General features: G+C 44.4%; 1 protein-coding gene across 3 annotated transcripts in view; it reads left to right on the top strand.

The window, feature by feature from the left end:
* Window positions 1-231: 231 nt before the first annotated feature.
* Window positions 232-20,968, top strand: part of rgs20 (regulator of G protein signaling 20) — a 304,359-nt gene continuing 283,622 nt past the window's right edge. For all 3 annotated transcript variants that reach the window (XM_078539701.1, XM_078539700.1, XM_078539699.1), the window contains exon 1: window positions 232-469. In XM_078539701.1, coding sequence (XP_078395827.1) covers window positions 353-469 — 117 coding nt within the window. In that variant the 5' untranslated portion in view covers window positions 232-352. The remainder of the gene's footprint in view (window positions 470-20,968) is intronic.

Here is a 20,968-nt window from a genome sequence, read left to right as displayed (position 1 = left end):
ACAAAAACTCAAGTATATAGATTCAGATGGAGGAATATGGTTTATTCTTTTATTTGTTGTGACATTAGCCAGCTGTACAAAATTGTGGATAATCTGTAAGCCTGAATGCTGTTCTAATGCGCATTGGATAAGGCACATTTTCATTGACAGTAGATAATCCTGTTTTGCCACTTCAACTGTAAACAGGTTATGTAGGCTCAGCTTTAACATTTATGAACTTTTCCTGAGAATAGAGAAAATAGAAATGGCTATCTACAAATGAAAATTAAGCCTAAGTGTAGCATAAATAAGTGTCCTCTTGTCATTCAAAAGAAGATTATCTGGTGTCCAGGAATACGTCCAACTTTCCTCAATGTGGAGAAGATTGTTCACTCAGGTCAGAGCTCGGCATTATGCTGAAGGTTGCCAAGCAACGGAAATCATCCAAATTGAAAATGAGCAAAAAAATGAAGGGCTACAGCTACTTAAGGTAAATGTTGTGTAAGACCACCTTAATAATTCAGCAATGAGGTGCTATCTGTCAGTAACATCTAAATGGTTAGTATATTATGAAGTATTATTTTTGACATGGTTGTGTATTTTATTTGAAGCCAATAAAATTGAAAATTTGCACAATATTTTACAATTAGATTCTCAGACCTCTTTGTGATGAATGAATTGAAATGTGTCTGTACATGTACCAGGAAAAGTAGGCCATACAAACTGGACTTTAATAAACTGTGGCTTAGCAGGGGAGATTATATTGGTCTGATTGCTACTTAATGTCATATTTTTCTCTCTTCAATAATGTTATCAATAATCCAACTAAGAATTAATGTACTGCTGATAGAAAGTGCAACGTGAATGTTTGTCTGGGTTTAGTGCTGCTCTCAGGATTCCCCCTGATCCTGAGCGACTTCATGAATTTTAGCAAACAAAATTTTTCTCTTATTCATGACTTGTTATGCCTGATCATGAAACCCTTGTGCAGTCGTGGAAGGTAACCTCTTTAACCTCAGTTCAGACTTGACATTAATGAACTTAATGGTCTGAGTTTTCAGCTTGGAGGGCCTGGGATCGGCTGAGAAACAGGCCGCCAACCACAATCAGCCCCAACCGGGATTTCACCCTGGCTGGCCAATTAACAGCCAGCTGGCCAATTAACAGCCAGCTAGCACGAAACACACGCTGAAAAGCTCAGCGCTGCCAGGGTGGGGGTAGGAAAAGAGCGGGCAACGACGTCAATGCGGGTGCAGGCCAGCGCTGACAGAAAGCTCCCTGAAGGCAGAGAGCTGCCTCATGGAGCTGAAGACCTGAAACAGCAAAAATAAAGTATTCAGAAGCTGAAAAAAGTGCCTATGCATCATAATCAGTCACCTGAAAATTTAGTAATGAAAATTCTGCCCACAGAAATGTATTTATATTTCATTTCTTCACGGAAATCTCATCCCACTCGTGGATGGGGTTTGATGAAAAATGCAAAGGCCACCTGGCCGATTCACCCATCCGCCAATCATAAGTTTGGATGGGCAACGTAAAATGACAGACAATTGCACTGTTAATGAAAGTGAAGATTGTGAACTGTCACCAGAACAGTGAAAGAGTTGCAACGTATAGATGAGGCCTTTTTGCTCCACACCAAGAGGGCAGTTATTATATTGCAGGAACAGAACTCTGCTTGCTCTGTAGAGCCAACTGAGGAAATATTATGGAGCTGATAATGTACTCCCAGCAGTGCAAATTGTCTACTGGCAATGTCTGCATCCAAATCAGTTGACTCTGCATGATAGTGCAGATAGTGCAATATGTTATTGATAATGCAATGGAAATTGAGGGTCAGAGAAGGGCTGCCAATGGCCTTTACAGCTCCAATATTTTTGTTATGTTGAAGGCTGTAGAGCAGAGGTGGGGAACCTATGGCTGTGGGCCAGATCTGTTCATTGCTCAATTTCACCTGGCCCGCAGCAAGATTTCTAAAAATTAAAATTAGCTCTGATGTTTTGTGCTGAGTCTGAATACAGTACTAGATCTTTCTATTGCTTAAATGAATGACTTAGTTTTTTTTGTTGTCTCAGATGCTATTTTTAGTGAGATCTGTATAAATTCATCATGACTGCACGGCTGTTTGTTTGTCTCTGTAACTAACCACGATGGTGCATGAAAACAGTTAATTTCCGGATGAACTTTAGGACAGCATCAGACTTTTGGGTTGGGAAACCTGCTATCTAATTTAAACAAAGGAATGGCACCAGGAATGCTGAGAAAAATTGGGCAGAATCTTCCATGCCTGCTGGTGTCAAGCGTGCTCACTAACGTGAGCGGACAATATGGCGAGAAGGCCAAAAATCGGTTTCACAACGTCATGAAACCAGTTTGCGATCATCCGCTCATCCTGTCGATTGCGGGCCGCGTTTCCCACCATCGGACATCAGGAACCTCATTGTAATACATCTGTGTATCATTATAAGGCTAACCTGCCAGACTCATCCCCCCACTCTCGATCACCTGGCCACATCGGCGTGATTGCTTGCCGAAATGTTTCACAACTGCACATAAGTGACATGCACCTGGTGGGCTGCACTTTGCTCGGGACTTCGAGGTTTGTTTGGCTACCTTGCTTTGGACAGCACACTCAGTCATCAGTGCCAGGCTTCGCAGACAGCACCACATAACTTTTGGGGGGTGCTCACAGGCAGGCCTCTACCTACCAGACCAGCCATAAGGTGTGGATGGCTTTGTACGGCTGCAGGGCTAGGACTTGCTTGGGGGAGGTGGAGAAGTGGCCTCAGGCAAGGGAAGGGGATGCAGGGTCAGGGCTGTACTGAGGAAGGGGGGTATCCCAGGTTTCATGTGCGGGCACAAGTTGATCTGTGCAAGTGGCCTCAAGGTGGTGAAGGCTGAGGAGGCAGTCTCCAGAGCAGATGAGGCCAGATGAGGCCAGATGGAGATGTGAGGGTGTGTATGAAAGAGTGAGTGGTGATGTCCCTCGAGCTGGCAGTGAGTGAGATGCCAGTGAATGTGTGATGGGCTTGTGAGTGTGAGTTTAGAGTGATGAGATGGTTGCCTTACCCTGTCGGCACAGATGAGATCATTCATCCTCTATCTGCGTTAGGTGGCCAGCCTCTTCTGTGCAGCACTGGCACTGATCACCACTGCCATCACCTACCTAGCCAGAGTGATAATGTTGCTGCCCCTCCTGTAACCAGAGCAGGGATAGGGGCATCACAGTGGGTCTCCACAGTGCCCAGAAGATGCTCGAGGGACACATCATTAAACCTGAGGCCTGCAGCCTTCTTGCCTTTCGGGGCATGTCTTCTTTACAGCAGCCCTGGGCTGGAAGCACTGAGAGGTGTGCGCGTACCTATACTTCAAAGGTGGCACCCAGAGTGATGAAGCGGTGAGGTGACAGTGTGGTGGGCAAATCGGAGCCCGTCCGCCGTGGAAGTGACATGTTTCCCGGGAATGCATAATTAATGCGGTGGCTTTGTGACAATACAGCGTGAGAAGCCGCCATTGCGGCCAGCAGGTAAAACGTCATTTTATCCACCCGCTACAGAACTTAGTGCAAATCTGGGATGATCCCGCCCATTATCTTTGACTATGGTTGCTGTTCTGTTGGAAGAGCTCAAATCAGCAGTTTACAAGCTGACGGTGCAGTTTTGTATACTAAAGCTCCACCCGCGCTGTTGATTTTTATGGGGAGGATTTTCCCTCATCAGGTGGGCTAAGCAGGGACAGGCAGGAGTGGCCAGGAAGCTGACCGCTGTCCGCAATCGGGGCCGGAATGCAATTTCATGCTGGCAAGCCAATTAAGGCCTGCCCAGCGCACCCGCCCGCTCAGCAAAAAATCCTGCCCTAAGTGTTTGTGGCCCGCAACTGTTTTTGATAATGTATGAATGACCCGTGATAAGAAAAAGGCTCACTAGGCCTGCTGTAGACTCTAAAGTTTCTTTTCAGGATTTGGCAACTGAAGGCCCCAAAAAATTGTGCAGTAAGGCAAGATGGTCTTGCAAGGAATTGAGGGAGGTCTATTAAATCCTTTGCTTTCTATCCATCATTCAATTTCTGCATCTCTCCATTTGTGAACTGAACAGCACATAATTTATGTTGCCATTTACTGGGTTCACCAGGAATTCATCAGCAATTTCAGTGCGTCCCTGAGCGCAGGCCAATACTTACTATTGGCCCATATGGTAAATTGAGCTTATAAATTTTTCAGAGCGTCCTGCTAAATACATTTATTTTTATTGCTTACATGCAGTAAAAGTTTTCTGCTGATAGGATTTACTTTTAGTTTTGTGTTGTGTTGTGCAAACATGTACTAGTTTTGTTTTCAGTCTATGAACATTGTGGGTTAAGACAAGATGATTTGGCCCATGGGAATTCCTTCCTCCAGTACATTCTCTTTGCTACTGTTTTATTGCACCGTCTGCTGTATTTGTGATTACTATCTTAATTGCTACATTATTAATAACATTCCTCTAAAAATATTCTTGCATATATATTTAATGTTAGCTTTCCTTCATGTGTCATGTGACAATACTATACAGTAAATAATGCTGTCTTACCTTTCTGCTCTTTTTTAAATCATAAAACTACAATTCTTGTTATCTCTAAATTATATTTGAGGGCTGTCCTCGTGCAATTTACCTCACTGGGGTAAATTTTGTTAGGAAATAGAGACAGTTTAAGTAAGTTATATTTGTAATTGTGGGTGTTAGAAATTAGTTTTAGCCTTAAAGTTTAAGTTTGATTTGTATTTGTGTGTTAAGAAAAGGTCGAGTTGAGTTTTAGTTTCACTTTAAAAGGTGAAACCTGGGATCTAGTTTCATTTTTGAGGGAGACAGCAGGTCTAAAGTTGTTTGTATACCTGCATTTCTAATAAGTTTTACGATTCTTGGGGAGAAGTTAAAGCAAACGCAACAGTAGAAAAAATTGTGCTGTTGCCTAGCAACAGGTGCCCAGAGAGGGAGGCCCAGACACACAAACAGAAAAACTAAAGAGAAAGTAGTTTGAGTTCTCTTGAAAGTAGCTGCCAGAGCAAAGGGACAGATAGCAAGTGCCAAGCTAAAAAAGGAAGTCCCCGAATCCAGGTGAGTGGAACATGAAAGATCCCAAGAAGGTCTTCTAGTCAAAGGAAGGACAGGAACCTGGAAAAGGTCCTGTTAAGTGAAGCTAGGAGTGAGGAGCAGAGAAAGGCTCCAAGCTTTAAGCTTAAAGAAAGAAAAGATGCAGGAAGTAGATTTAAAGCGAGAGACCAGAAAGTCCAAAGAGGCAGCCGATGATCTGTAACCCTTTGCTATGGGCATGTGAAGCAGTGGTGTCCTATTGACAGCTGAGTGGGTGAGAGAGAGTGCGTGAAAGAAAGCTTGAATGCATGTGGTGACCCAGGGGAGAGGAACAACGGAAGGAGAGTTCGAAACCCTGGAGTTGAACCCTTGTGGAAGGCATCTGAGAGAAAGCGTTGGTTTGGGAGAAAATTCCAAAGCAAGTTCTTGGAGAGTGGATATTGGAAACCCTCATGTGAAATACGGAGCTCAGTGAGACTGGTTGGCTCACAGTGTGACAAGTGTCTGGAGGGAGGTGAGGAGAGATCCATAGCATTGGTTTGGGGTGGCATCTGTCACTTGGTTTCAGAGTGTGGTGTGTCTGACTACAGGTCACCTATTGGTTTGCAAGGACTGTGTACTGTGAACATTAGGGTATAGGATAGTTTTTGTAACTTGTGTTATTCTTACAAATCTGTATATATCTGGAAAGGTAGTTGTGGATGAATGAATATTGTAATATAGTTCATCCTTTCTTGTTTAATAGATGTTTTATTCTTCAGTTCATCAGCTGACTTCTGTGACTGTTCAGTAGCTACTCTCCACGTATCTAAACAAAAAATAAAAGCTAGGATCTATCAAGTCGGGTTCCACCCTGGGATCAGGCCTGCCAGTAGTAGCATCAGCTTGGACCGTAACAATTTTCGTCTTCACCTTCGCAGCACTCTAGTGGGGATGGGAATGCGGGGAGTGGGTGTGGGGGGGGACGGCGGTGGCGGGGGGGGGGGGGAGGGGGACGGGGGACGGGGTGGGGGGTGCCAAGCACCTGTCTATTTTGTGTCCTACCTGACTTTCATTCGTTTATTTCAATTTTTCTACTTTGAATCCATTCCACCAGATTACTGCTCAGTGAATAAAATTTAGCCCAATTGTATTTCTCTATCACTCAAGCACTTGATGAACTAGGTCCCTAAAATTGACTTTTGGATGTGGATGTTCAGCCATTCTTGAAATAATTGCATCATTCCACAGCTGCATTAGTAAGCTTTTCAAAATTAATGCTGGTTAAGTGACACCTTAGGTGATCGAAATCATTAAGCAATCAATCTTGCAGCAGTCATTATTCTCTGCCAGTATCTACTAGCACCAACAAAATTCTAAACTCAAAAATTGATCTGTTCATTATGTGAACTATGATGAATAATATGCACTTAGCCAATTTTACCTCAAGAGAAAAAGCCATGGCCCAAAATATCTCAGGAAAATTGATAATATTTACAAACTGTTTGCTCATCTCCAGTCAAAAGATCAACAGGTTACGTTGAGTACATTTTAGAATCCAGCATAGAAATGGATTCCTAATAATTCCTAATAGGTATTTTGCTAAAAATAGAGACATGTTGTTAAAGCTTTTCATCTTGTGCTCATCAGGACAAACGCAAGAATGCAAAATTTCAAATGGTCACAATAATTTATACTACAGATGAAAAGGGTCCTAATTGCTTGACAAGTTGAATCTGATTGGCCAAGGTGTTGCCACGGAGAAAACAATGGGGAACTCCCCAAGCTCCCAAGTAATTCAAAAAAGGCACAAGGCTTGAACATATTCCTCCTGTTGCAGAGAAAGGGTCCCTGTGTATGAATGTATGTCACTTCTAGCAAGCACAAATGAGCCATGTTATGAGCTCGACTTATTATTTTAAATAGGTTGTTAATGTAGCTATTAGCACACTCAGGATTGTTTAGAAAGTGCTGCCCAATCACAGAACCACATCTAACAGTAGATGCTTTGTTTTGGGTTTTACAAGCATGGGCTAGTTGAATATGGTCTGGACTCTGCCTATTATGAACAACCAAAGGAACATGCTGTTTGATTTGATCAGCCAATTGTTCGGATGTGCAGCCTAGGTACCTGGCATTGCACTGGCACTGAAATTTATGCACAGCATTGCTCAATTGTGTGGTAGGCAGAACTTCTTTTTGGACTGACGGCAGCATCCTGAAAGTGGAAAATAACATTCATGTAGCCGCTTCATAGCAAATGGCTTGCTTAATCTGTACATAGGCCATACGCCCCAAAGTTTGGAACATAGGGGAACACAAGGACATAGGAGGAGGAGTAGCCCGTCGAGCCTGCCCCGCCATTCAAACAGATCATACTGATCATCTATCTCAAGATCGTTTTTCCCCACCATATCCCTTGATCTCATTAGTACCCAGAAATCTATTGATTTCTGTCTTGAACATGCTCAGTAACTGAGCTTCCCAGCTCTCTGTGGTAGAGAATTTCAAAGATTCACCACCCTCTGAGTGAAGAAATTTCCCCTCATCTCAGTCTTAAATGGCCTGCCCCTTGTTCTGACACTGTGACCCCTTGTTCTAGGCTCACCAGCCAGGGGGAAAATCCTATCTATGTCTACCTGTCACGCCCTGTAACGATTTTGTAAGTTTCAATGAGATCACCTCTCATTCTTCAAAATGCTAGAGAATACAGGCTCTGTTTCCTCAATATCTCCTCATAAGACAATCACGCCATCCCAGAAATTACTCTGGTGAACCTCCGTTCTACTCCCTATATGGCGTGTATATCCTTCCTTAGATAAGGAGACCAAAGCTTTACTCCAGGTGCAGACTCACCGAGGCTTTCTATAATTGCAGCAAGACATCTTTACTCTTGTACTCAAATCTTTGTGCAGTGAAGGCCAACATACTATTTGCCTTCCTAATTGCTTGCTGCACCTGCAGGCTAGCTTTTAGTGACTCATGAATAAGGACTTGCAGGTCACTTCCCAACCTCTCACCATTTAATAAATACTCTGCCTTTCTGTTTTTTCTATCAAAGTGGATAACTTCATACTTATTCACATTATATTTCATCTGCCATGTTCTTGTCCACTCACCTAGCCTGCCCAAAATCCCTTTTAATCCTCCTCACAACTTTCATCCCCACCTAGTTTTGTATCATCAGCAAATTTGACAATATTACAATTGGTCCCCACATCCAAATCATTGATATAGATTGTGAATAGCTTTGGCCCCAGCACGGATCCTTGCAGAACTCCACTAGTACAGCCTTCCATCCCGAGAATGATCCTCTCTTTTCTGTCTCTTATCCAGTTCTCAATCCAAACCATATATTTTCATGTTTGGCTGATCAAATCAAACAGCATGTTCCTGTGGTTGTTCATAATAGGCAGAGTATAGACTGTACTCAACCAGCCCATGCTTGCAAAACCCAAAACAAAATGTCTACTGTTAGATATGATTCCACAATTGGGAAGCACATGCTGAACAATCCTGATTGCACTAATAGATATACTAATAACCCAAATTAAGACAATTAGTCAAGCTCGCAATGTGACTCATTGATGTTTGCTAGAAGCAACATACTTTCATATGCAGGGATCCATTCTCTGCAAACAAAATGAATATGTTCAAGTCTTGCAGCTTTTTTGAATCACCTGGGAGCTGAGGGAGCCTACAGCTTTCCATCGCCTTTACACCTCAGCCAATCAGAGTTGATACCAACCAATCAGCACCCTTTTCTCTTGCAGTATAAATTGTTGGGATCATTTGAAATTTGGCATTCTTGTGTTTGTCCTGATGAGTGCTAGCCGAAAAGCTTCAGCAACATGTCTCTCTTTACAGCAATATTCAAGTTCTGTACTGCCAAGCGACTAATAGGTATCCTACATTACTGTGCTCACAGAGGGGGTTAAGCGTGATTTCTGGCTATGCATCTGGTCACAGTTAAATCTGGTCTGTGATTGAATGCTGGAACTGTAAGTGGACACACAAGCCCCAAACTAATGATAATATTGATACAAATCAGAAATTAATCTAATAATCATTGTTGATTACCTTGAAGAACAAGCAGTGCAGCATCATGCTGGATGAACTATGTTGGTGAGAAGGTAATTGGTCATGGGGAGATATTTTAAATTACAACATCACACCCGGCATTTGAAAAATAAATTCACAGAAGAGAATTTGCATGTTGTAACAAAAAGAAGTTGTAATTTTCAGAGACACTGGGGGAGGAACTCCTGGCTATCCATTATGCACCTAAAAACTGCCAGAAGTTGAGAATGCAGAAGGGGCCACTGCCCCATTGCCACTCAAGGTCCCCCCGATGCTGAATTTAGGCGTGCCATAAATGGACGAGTTGTAGGGTCCAGTGCAAATTTTGGTTACAAATGGGCAGTACTTGAACTACACAAAGGGAAAAATTTTCCTCCGGTCGGGGGAGAAGTTCAGGAGCAGGCACATGCAGGCGTGCCTTCAATCAGCGCCCCCGATTGGGGGCATGCTGCCATTTTACGTGGGCAGGCCAATTAAGGCCCGCCCATCATGACGTCCTGACGTCCGCCAGGAAGTGCTATGTGCTCCCTGTGCAGGCAAGGGGTGGGGGGGTATTCCCTAAGCTGAGAAGGCGCTCCTTTGTGCATGCGCGCAAAAGAACACACTCATCTCCCTGAGGCTAAGTGCTGCCTCAGGGAAATCGGTGCCAAATTCAAAAATGTGAAATATAAAAAAATAAAATCTCCCTGACATATCCCCTCATGTGACACTGTCACATGAGTTGGGACATGTCCATCACTTTTAATTAAACTTTTATTAAATTTTTAAAAACCTACATGAAACCTCATCCCACCCGTGGATGAGGTTACATGCTTTTTCTGAAGCCCGCCAGGGCTCCCGGCCTGTCCGCCAACCTTAAGGGTGGACAGGCAGGTCCTTTAACTGCTTCAATTAGTTTTTAAATGGCCTCAATTTGCCATTGATAGGTCAGCGGGTGCACAGCTGATTCGGCTACCCCCCCGCCAACCTGAAAATTTAAATGGGGCGGGGCGACATCGGGAGTTCCACCCGACGTCATCCCACCTCATTTTACGCGTCAGTGAGCGCCCCCCCCCCCCACCCTCCCCCCCCCCACCCCCCCCACCCGTTCGCTGAACTCAATATCCTGCCCACACTCTGCTTAGTTGTGCCAGGTCTTCAATGGCTTAACCAGCAGTCCTTAAAGCTGTTCAAAAGTAGCAGCAATACTTTTTCAAAATTATATTCCTGTGGCAGCACAAGGAGCACGATTCCACTTCCTGTCTCCAGAAATCCCAGGCTGTTGCCGGCCTGGGATTGACCTGCACCACCGCTCCCCACCTCACCTTGGCATTGCCTTGTTCCCCCAACCTCAGAAACTAGCTGTGGGCCACACCAGCTTCAATTCATTAGGTCTCGTGGTCTAACCAGCAGTCCTTTCTTACATGAGTTCATCTGCTTTTCCCAATCCATATGGAAGTTAAAACCCCATGTAGAAAAGGACTCTGCCTTTACTACATAGTTGCCTAATCTCTGCATTTATGCACTCTTCCCACTATTACGAGACCTATGCACAATGTTCCCTACAGTCCTAAATCCTTTTCCATTTTTTAATTCCATCTATCAAGTCTGTATTGCCTGCTTACCTCTTGTTATATCCTCTCTAACTACTGAAATAATTTCATCCTTACTTAATTATTAAGGCCATTCTTCACCTTCCATCAGTTTTCCTATCCTTCCTGTAGATGCTATAACCCGGTGTATACAGTATCCAGTCTTAATCGTCTTGTAACCATGTCTCATAATTGCTACAATGTTGTGCCCTCTAAGTTGAATTTTCACCTGTAATTCATTCAATCTATTCCTTATACTCCAAATGTTTGTAAAAGGTACTCTTATTTGGCCCACACACCCTAACCTGTCCTCCTGCTCTGATAGCTTACTCACACATTCCTTATTTCTCATCTTTCATTTAATTACTTCACATCTTTTAGTTTTCCCTTTACCTTCAGAGCCTAGCACACACTCTCTTGCTTTTTGTTTGTTTTAGAATTATTATTCATGCTAACATTTCTGCCTGAGCATCTCGCGCACTATTTATTAGTTTAGAGTGCTGCCTTTTTCCTTCTAGCTCTGCATTTTTTTTTCCTTTTCAAGTACACCTCCAATGCCAATTTGAAAGTTACTATTGAATCGGCAGTGCACTCAGCCAAAGTCGACAGAAAAATATAGACCTGTTCTTACCATTCTACAAGTTACATTTCATCACCGTGCATTTCTAACTATAGGTATTTTGCTGGCTCAGGAGATTGCATGTAAGGAAATGCTGCCCTATAATCTCACCAGCTGGAGTTCTAAGATAATTGTTCAAAGTGCTGTATCTCTTGAAGGTTTTTGCAATCTAACTCTTTAGCCAAGTTTGGTTTTTCTTCAGTGGTATATCATACTGACAGTATACATTTTCTCTACAAGCACTATTATCAACTTTATTCTTACAAGTTATTTCAGGCAAGTAAATAGTTTCTGACAATCTCAGGCAGTTCATCAAAGTTGAACATTTACTTATCTTATAGCTATCACTGTTCATGTATTTCCATGCCTCCTGATTTCAGATAAATGCGGCTCTGCATCATCAGAATGAAAAGATGAGGCTGGTAAAGAGGGACATTGTGTCTTTTACTGGACTCAATTGTACTGCAGTAGCACCAGCACAGTTCATATGTATTTCTTACTAAACACTGTAATATGTAACTGTGGCAGTAGATGTGGTTTACAGCAGCGAGATTTTGTTTGGGAATCTTAACTTATTTACTGCCAGCTGATTTCCATTAAATGCTGCTTTTCTATTTGAAGATAACAATAGCCTGTTATTGGCCACACTATTTTCAATTGCATTTTTATTCTATAGGTGAGGGTCCCAAACCATATGCAGATCAATGTAAAGAGCTCTATTGTTGACTGATTACATTTTAATGTTAAGCAAAAGCAGATGACAATGTACACTTTTGCCTGAGATTTTAAAAGATTTAAGTAATATAGTTACTCTGTAGTAGGAACAGAAAGTACTGGAAAAACTCAGCAGGTCTGGTAGCATCTGCAGAAAAAGAAAAAAGTTAACATTTCAAGTCCAATATAAGACTTCTTCAGAACTGAAGTGAGCTAGGGAAGTGATGGGTTTTCTGCTGTTGAAAGGTGGGGAGGAGCAGTGGAGCAAAAGAGAAGGGTCTGAATTTTCCGTGCCTGCTGGCGTCGGGTGTGCTTGGCAGTGTGAGCAGACAATATGGCGAGAAGGCCAGGAATGGGTTGCAATCGTGCACTCAGCCCATCAATGGCAGGCCGCATTCCCCGCCTTAGGACATCAGGAGCTTCATTGTAATACATCTGCACATCATTAGAAGGCCAGTCTGCCACAATCATCTGTACCCCCGTTGGATCATCCATCCATGTTGGCATGATTGCACGCCAATGTGTTTCACAATAGCATACATAAGGCATGTATTTGGCAGGCTGCACTTTGAGGGGAATTTGGAGGTGAGTGCACAGCAACATTGCACAGCGCTCACCTGGATCACCTGTTGGACTTCAAGGTTGAGGCACGTTTTGGGGTGGGAGGCAAGGACTGCACTGCGGTTGAAGGTAGTGCACACACACGTGTGTGATGAGGGGGAGAGAAATGAAGCAAGGGAAACCTTGTATTAAGTGACCGTTCCTCTGGAGCTGAGACAGTTCAGGCGTAGCCAAATTGACATGCGTAGAGTTGGGCCTCTAGCTTATCTGCTCACTCAAGCAACACAGAGGCATTAAATTGCCACCAGGTGCTTCAGAGCTTTTCACCTCTCGGGCACAGACTGCAAACTAAGGAGTGATTAGTGGACTGCAGAACAGTTGGATGACTGGGCACAATGTACAAACTCCTTGCTAAAGCTGGCCATTGAGCAGTCACTGGCGGAGGCGCTCACAGCCCCTTGCAATGTCATCATCTCAGTTTGGACCAGTCTCCTCCATCGTTCAAGCTAACAGTGCAGCCTTGCAGTGCAGGTTAGGAGAATGCCTGTGCCTGAGCTGAGATCACAGCATGCCGTCTAATGGGTAAGGCTGCCACCAATCGGTTGGGTGGAGTGGGGCGGAGATTGGTAGGGTTTCAGGCAGCCATGTAGTACACTAAACTCCGGCCATCCAAGTGGTGGCCAGCACTCTCCCAGGATGCGTTAAGGAGCCTTCAGACTTAACCAAGAGAGGTACTTAGCACACCCAAGCTAACCCACACATCTATCTCTTTCATCCTGCAGGAGGAGTACATCAGGAGCATGGAGCCTGGTGAACTAGCTGTATGTCTTGTGACGTACAGAGGGTGGAGATGACAGAGAAGAAGTGACGAGGTGCCTGGCTGGGCAGAGGGAGGAGCATTACCCTTAGGAAGAAGGGGCGACTGGGGCTCTTGCGCGCACTGCTGAAGAGCCACATAAAGGCATCGTTGGTTGGTGCCTAGCTAGACCCAGTCTATAGATGCCGCCTTTCATTCCTGCAGACGACCGAGAACCAGTGAAGACTACGCATGCCTAGGGAACTGGTCGGTCACATCTGCCACCTGCTGCAGGATTTGATGCCATGGGGACATGGAGGGCACCCACTGCCAGGGGCTGTAAAAGTGACCACTGCACTCAATTTTTATTCCAGTAGCTTCTTTCAGGGCTCCACAGGTGACCCCTATAGGATATCACAAGCCTCCACCCACAAATACATCCATGAGGTCATGGATGTCATCTTCGCGAGGGCACACAGCTTTGTGCATTTCGCCTGGGACCAAGAGAGCCAGGATGCCAGAGGAATTGGATTTGCCCGGATCTCTGGTTTCCCACAGGCGCAGGGTGTGATTGACTGTACTCACACTGCTCAGATCACCATTGCAAAAAGGGGTCACCAATGTCAAGGGCTTCCATTCGCTGAATGTGCAGCTGGTGTGCGACCACCACAAACGCATCTTGCAGATCTGTGCACGGTTTCCAGGGAATGTCTACGACTCCTACATTCTCAGTCAGTCACAGATCCCTTCCAGGGTCCACAGAGGCTGCAGGGATGGCTCCTTGGGGACAAGGGCTAACCGCAGAGGACATGGTTGATGACACCCATGTGGTGGCCTCAGACTGCAGCAGGGAAACAATATAACGAGGCTCATACAGCAGCTCGCAACTTGGAGCAGACCATCAGGATGCTGAAAATGAGGTTCCGGTGTCTGGACCAGTCCGGTGGAGCCCTGCAATACAGCCCGCAAAGGGTGTTGGGCATTGTTGTCACCTGCTGCGCCCTTTACAACCTGGCACTACAATGGGGAGAAGAGCTGGCTGAGGAGAAAATGCAGGAGCTGGCGCCAGGAACATCGACGGTGATGAGGGTAAGAAGGGCCTCGAAGGCAATGATGACAGTAATGTGGCCCTCGCACTGACCAGACAAGGCAAGCGCGCTTGGGAGGCTCCCATAGCTGCTAGATTTGTGGAGGATGATGACGACATGCAGTGAGGAGATTCTATGGATCCTCATATTGCATCTATGAATGTTTGACTCCAGCCTGGCTTATGGCAGCGCACATACCCTCTGTGATAATGCTCCTGTCATTGAGACACAGTGGAGGCCCTAATAGTCACTCACTTGCAGGAGGGTGATGACGACATGCAGAGGGGACACTTCCTAGATCTTCACTTTGCCTCTGAGAATGTCTGACTCCTGTCTGGCTGAGGGCAGCTCACTTGCATCCTGTGATCAGGGTCATATCATGAAGACGCAGCCCTGAAACATTAAAATACCTGATCCTTTGTCCGCATTCAGAACCCAACCCCTTCAGGAGCACAGCGTCACTGGTCACAGATGCTGAAGAGACGGGGCCAGCCCCACCTTAAAGGTGCTGAGAGCACACAGAGAGAATGAAGGAACTCTGTGATACCTGCCCACAACATTCTGGCGGCAATGACAAGCACCATCAAGGTGCAGGCATCAGTAATATGGCCAGGGATTGTGAGGCCCAACCATCACTTTGGTCTGAAGGCTGCACAAAGCACAGGGAAGAGGCCCTGGGCTGGGACACCTGCCTTTATCTTGTGCAGAAAGATTTCACATCTGAGTGACATGAACACTGAAGGGACAGAAAATCTCATCCAGGGTGTTTGAACGTGTTTTTTGGGGCTGAACCTGGCTACACCAGCTCTTTGTTCTATTTGAGCTACAATGGAGGTTCCTCAGCTACAGAAGGTGAACATCAGGAAAAGAGGCAGGACTGGAAGGATGATGTCACCCATTGGAATTCTCACAAATCCTGCCTCTGTTTCTCCCAACATTGTATGTGTGTACATGAAGCAGGTGTACATTACTTTCCAGGACCACACCCCACTGGATGTAGTTTTTTAAATGTTGAAAAGCTCGTTTACTTTTGACAGCCTGTCAAAAATCAATTGGTAGCCATAAGAATTCCTATTCTTGCTGAAAAGAGCCTGTTTGCTTCATCTGCCTATATTAGCTCTGCCCTACCATAGCTGGCATCCACAATGAATCTCTCCTCTAGTAAGGCAGGAGACATAAGTTCCACTCTGCCATGATTATGACAGCAGAGTAGTTGGTGTATAGCTCCTGAAATTCCCCATTTTGGGACAAAAATAGTTTAGTTCCAGCACGGAGCTGGAATTTGAGGTGTAAGCACCTAAAACATATGTTCTATTACAGCTTGCTCCGTTTTCATCTCCTCCCCATGCTTACCTGAGACTTTGCAAGTTGGATTTATACAGCACGAGTTCCTTTGTATATTTTTATATGCTGAACCCACAATTTATTGCAGGGCCAATATAATTGAACAAACATGACTTTGAGTAATTATCAGATTTTGCTTTCTGCAAAAAACAGTCCAATAGATTTATTGCTTCCATTTGGTGAGAGTTTCTGATGCAAAATTTTAGTTTTCCATGGTTCCAATGGCTCCAGACTAAAGTGAGAGAACTTGACACAAAATAGTGTACAGCAGCATCCAAATGCTGCCAGAAATATTATTAACAAGGCTGGCTACAATTTAATGGCCACATTTTACCTTATATAACCAGCTTTAATTTCTTTCAGAAGATAATTATGCCTAATTTGAATTTGTACTACAACATTTATTGTGCTTTCTGTGAAATTTCCTGTAGTTGGCATTTACAAATAAATTGTTTAAGGTAGTCTCAATTAATGACATTTTAAACATTTTAATGAACTGCTGGCAGTTAAAAGGATAATTAAAATTGGGATAAGTTTTATATCAAAACATAGGCCAGAATTTTCCAGTTGTTGGGCGGGCTCGGTGGGGGTGAGCGGGAGCAGCCATGAAACAGACTGCCGCTCATGATCGGGCCCCGGCCGCAATTTCACGCTGGCTGGCCAATTAACGGGCAGCCAGCGTGAATCGCGCGCTGCAGTGCTCAGTGCTGCCAGGGTGGGGGTGGGAGGAGGGTGAGCATGGAAGTTTGCACATGCACATGGGTGCATGCAGTAAAAGCTCCCCGAGGCACAGAGCTGGTCGAAATCTCTAAACACTGGTCGAAACCTCATCCTGCCCGTGGATGAGGTTTCGCCAAAAATGCAAAGGCCGCTTTGACTTTTCGCCCACCCGCCAACTGAACAGTTGGACGGGCAGTGAAAAATTTCAATCAATTGGTTCATTAAGGGCCTTAATAGGCCACTTAATTGTCGGCAGGAGCGCTGCCGACTCCCGTGCACACCAGCCAACCAAAATATTGCGCGAGTGCGCAATGACTTCGGGACGCTCGCCCAACATCATCACGCATCATTTTATGCTCATTTGGGTCAGGCGCACACCCACCCAATGAGCCAAAAATTCTGTCCATAAGGGTATTTTAACAAACGTGCTGGAACTGTCAAGGCTCAATCTTTTGTCAGAAATAGCTTTGCAATCTGGAATAGCTTTGGAAATTAGTCTGTTTGTGATGCTATGTTATGTATCTTTACTTGGTAATTGCCAGCAGCTGCTGAGAATATTATGCTACAGTAAGAATTGACCTGAGCAATAATTTCTTTGTGACTCTATTTTTTGTCCTGAACCATTTATTGAATTAAAAGAAAGATGCTAGAAGTTACACTTTGGCCTGAATGTTCATGTACACAGAAAGGCTCTCCATTTACCTGAAAATGCCAGCAGAGGCCCAAATCCTGAAGTCCTGCTCCCGAACCCAGCCTCTGCCATTCTTGCAGGGTAGGGGCAGGTTGTAAATCACATATCTGTGGTTCATGGAGGCAGCTGCCCATATAAATCAGCAGCTGCCTCTATTGTGATTTTGGTGAGGTAGGTGTCTGAAATCCAAAGTGTGCAGATTAGACCTGATAGGAGCAGGTCTGAAATGTATGGATTCATTTGGATATCCAGGATTCCCTTTTGGAGAGGTAAGTTACCCCTTTGGACATGGTCCCAGGACACCTTTGGGGGAGGTAAGACACCCTTTGGAAGAGGAAAGGCACCCTCACAGGTAGATTATTGCTCTTTGTTAAAAGTAGAGATGTCTGTATGTAAGAAGTAAATAAACTCATTGGAATTGTCAAGCTGTTAAAGAACTGTCAGGCTGCCAAAGAACTGTCAAAGCTGTCAAAGGCTGGCAAAACACATTGGAACTATCAAATCTTATTGGAACTGTCAAAGCTGTCAAGGGATTTAACTCTGCTGGGCTGCAAGGTTAATAATATGAGTAGAGCTTAAAAAAATTCAATGCCTGCTATTTCACTCTGTCGGTTGACATACCCTGAGGGCTATCATTATAGGATATGTGCTGCATGATTGATTTTACAACCTAACGTTATCACACTGGGGTGCAGTTTCATTGACAGCTCCAAGTGGTTATAGAATATAAATGTTTGTTCTTGTAAAAGATTAAGTACTTAAGTGAGATATTTGTTTTCATAAGAGATTAGTTGAAGGATTTCAATGCATTGAATAGTTTCTTATCAATGAGAGTTTTTTTAAATAGTGGTCATCAACAGACATAAAACTTTATTTTATGGCAGCATGGTTCCTGAGGTTTGCCCATGGTGGATACTATGTGAGTTTGCATGGACGGGATAAGGCAAATGGTGGTGGATGTAGGGGCATGGGTTTGCATGAGTTGGCACTAAGTTGGCATAGGGGCTATAAAGGACCATGGGGATGAGTGGAGGCATGGTTGGCATAGCAGTTATGAGTGGCCATGGGGGTGGGTGGAGGAAAATGGGGTGGCATAGGGGCATAAGGGCTATGGGGGTGGTAGAGGGGCATGAGTTGACACTGGGGTTATGAGGGCTATGGGGTGGTTAGAAGGGCACAGGCTGGCATTGGGGATATTAGGGGGCCATGAAGGGTAGGTAGAGAGGTATGGAGGGGCATGGAGGGTATGAGTGGCCATGGGGGTCAGTGGGGAGCATGGGGTGGTATAGGTTGGCATGGATGGGACATGGGGAGAGTGTGGGGAGTCAGGGGGTGAGGACTGGAGGGATTTTCCTTTCCTTTAATCCTTTTTTTTAACACCTTCAACAAAGTGCCGGAGCACAGAGGCAAGCCTTCCATCCAGTTCCCCTCTGTACCTGGCAGCCTCCGCATTCGTTTCACTTTGCACTCGGTGGACCTGACTTCTAATCCAGCCTTCCACCCTGGAAAGAATCTGACCTTTTGGGCTTCTTTTTCCTGGGCCAGGTTGGCGAAGCCAGGAAATGTCTCATTTCTGCAGTCCCATCTGGGGAGTGAAAATCCGGGCCTTTGTCTAAATGCACGCGGATCAGTTGTCATTCGAATGTTAAATTAACCTGCTACTTACAAAATCATTAAAATTACTGTAACTTCAGGGAATCTTAGCAACTGAAAATATTACTACTGCTATATTGTATGATAAATCTATACTTTCAGTCGTAAAAGGCAGTGGGTGGCAAACAAGTCACACTCTGTCCTGTCACCTCTGAGACTCTCTGAGTCCAGATTAAGGAGATGAAGGTTTTGTCTAGTTAGTTATATGGATGCTAAGTAAAATCATTAACTAAGCCTGAATTCTGAGAGCGCATCCCTGACACAGATATACTCATATAATAAAGGCAAAATAGTGCGGATGTTGGAAATTTGAAACGAAAACAAAAAATGCCGGAAAAATTCAGCAGGCCTGACAGCATCTGTGGAGAGAAAGACAGAGGTAACATTTCAAGTCTGTATGAATCTTCTACAGATCTGTAGAAGAGTCATACGGACTTGAAATGTTATCTCTGTCTCTCTCTCCACAGATATACTCATAATTTGACATTAAATTTGCAATCTCATTCAAAATTGATCCCAAGATGGTAGACATGGCCAATGGAGACACTGACACAACTGCAGAACAACCAGGGGGAAAATGCAGGTCGGGGGACCATAAATTTAAATTTCCCAGCCAATTACCGCCGGCTGTCATTTTGACTGTCATGGCAAACGTGACAGGTCACAATCCAATGCGCACTCAAAATGATGTCGGGCTCAGCCTTTTAAATGCTGCCTCAATTTTGAATTTCCCTGAGTTTGAGGTTTTCAATGAGGCAGGTGGGACCCTAAAGCCTGTGGGAAACATGTCCGGTCAGTCATTTTGCAAACCTTGGAGGAAGCCTGTTGTACAGTCGGGAACCTTTTGCCAGGTAATTTTAAAAGGTGGGCCTAACAGTCATGAATAGAACTGAGCCGTTGTCCCAGTGAAGGGGGCCTTCTACCCTGCCAGCCTCGGAATTTGCCCGATTCTGTTCCCAACTCAGCCTGCTTCCAGTAACGGTGCCCCCGGCTCCAGCCTGACCCTGGCTCCCTGGGGGAGGGCAGGGTAGGGGGGAGGTAGGGGTCCGGCGGGGGAGTAACAAGTGTACGTGGGTTCATTCAGAACTCAGGAACGAGATGCCAGGAAGTGGCCTGACTCATGATTCTGAAGTCTACCATGAAAATCAGACTATTCTCTCTGTATCCACTCTATCTAAACCTACAGAATTTTAAAGACTTCTATTAGGTCACCCCTTAGCCTTTATTCTTCAAGAGAGAAGAGACCCATCCTGTCAATCCTTTCCTGATACATCTCTCCCCATGCATTTCTGGTATCATCCTTATAAATCTCCAGTGACTCTATATCCTTTTCATAAAATGGTGACCAGACCTGCGCCCAGTACTCTAAGTATAGTTTAACCAAGATTCGATACAGTTTTAGCATAACTTCCCTGCTTTTCAATTCTAATCCTCTTGAAATAAAACTGGTGCTTGATTTGTTTTTCTTTATGGCCTTACTAACCTGTGGTGTAGCTTTTGTAATTGATGTATTTATACTCTGAAATCTCTTTGTTCCTAGAACTACCTAGACTTGCACCTTGAAAATAATAAATGATCTCCCTATTCTTCCTGCCAAAACATACTACCTCACATTAATCTGTGTTGAACTTCATTTGCAAATTATTTGCCCTTTCTGCAAGCTGATTAATGTCATCCTGGAATTTGTTGCTGCCCTCCTCCATATTGGCTATCCCCCCAATTTGTCATCCACAAATTTAGAAACTGTGGAGGGGATCTTATGGAGCCTGCAAGAGTGGGAAATGTGGCATGCAGAGTGACCTGATCTCCTGATGGAAGATTGTAATTCAGAGATAAAGTCAGTGGCTGTTTGCAGCATGTTGAGCATTAAGCTAACCTGTGGTGGGTTCATACTTGCAATATATCTGCATGCTGTGAATACTCATTATCATGAAAAAGCTTTTAACATAGTCCTACCCTCGGATTAAAGTCAGTGGTACATGAGAATCTTGTAATACCCAGTTCATGATCATTTAAAGGTGGCTTACACCAGTTAGCTTTGTGCAGTTGTGTGTGCGATTTTCCTTGTTTAATTATACGGCACAGAAGAATGGTGGGGAGGCTC

The sequence above is a fragment of the Cetorhinus maximus genome, chromosome 4 (assembly GCF_964194155.1).
Source record: "Cetorhinus maximus chromosome 4, sCetMax3.hap1.1, whole genome shotgun sequence".
Taxonomy (NCBI): Eukaryota; Metazoa; Chordata; class Chondrichthyes; order Lamniformes; family Cetorhinidae; genus Cetorhinus; species Cetorhinus maximus.
This window is presented reverse-complemented; position numbering and strand designations above follow the sequence as displayed.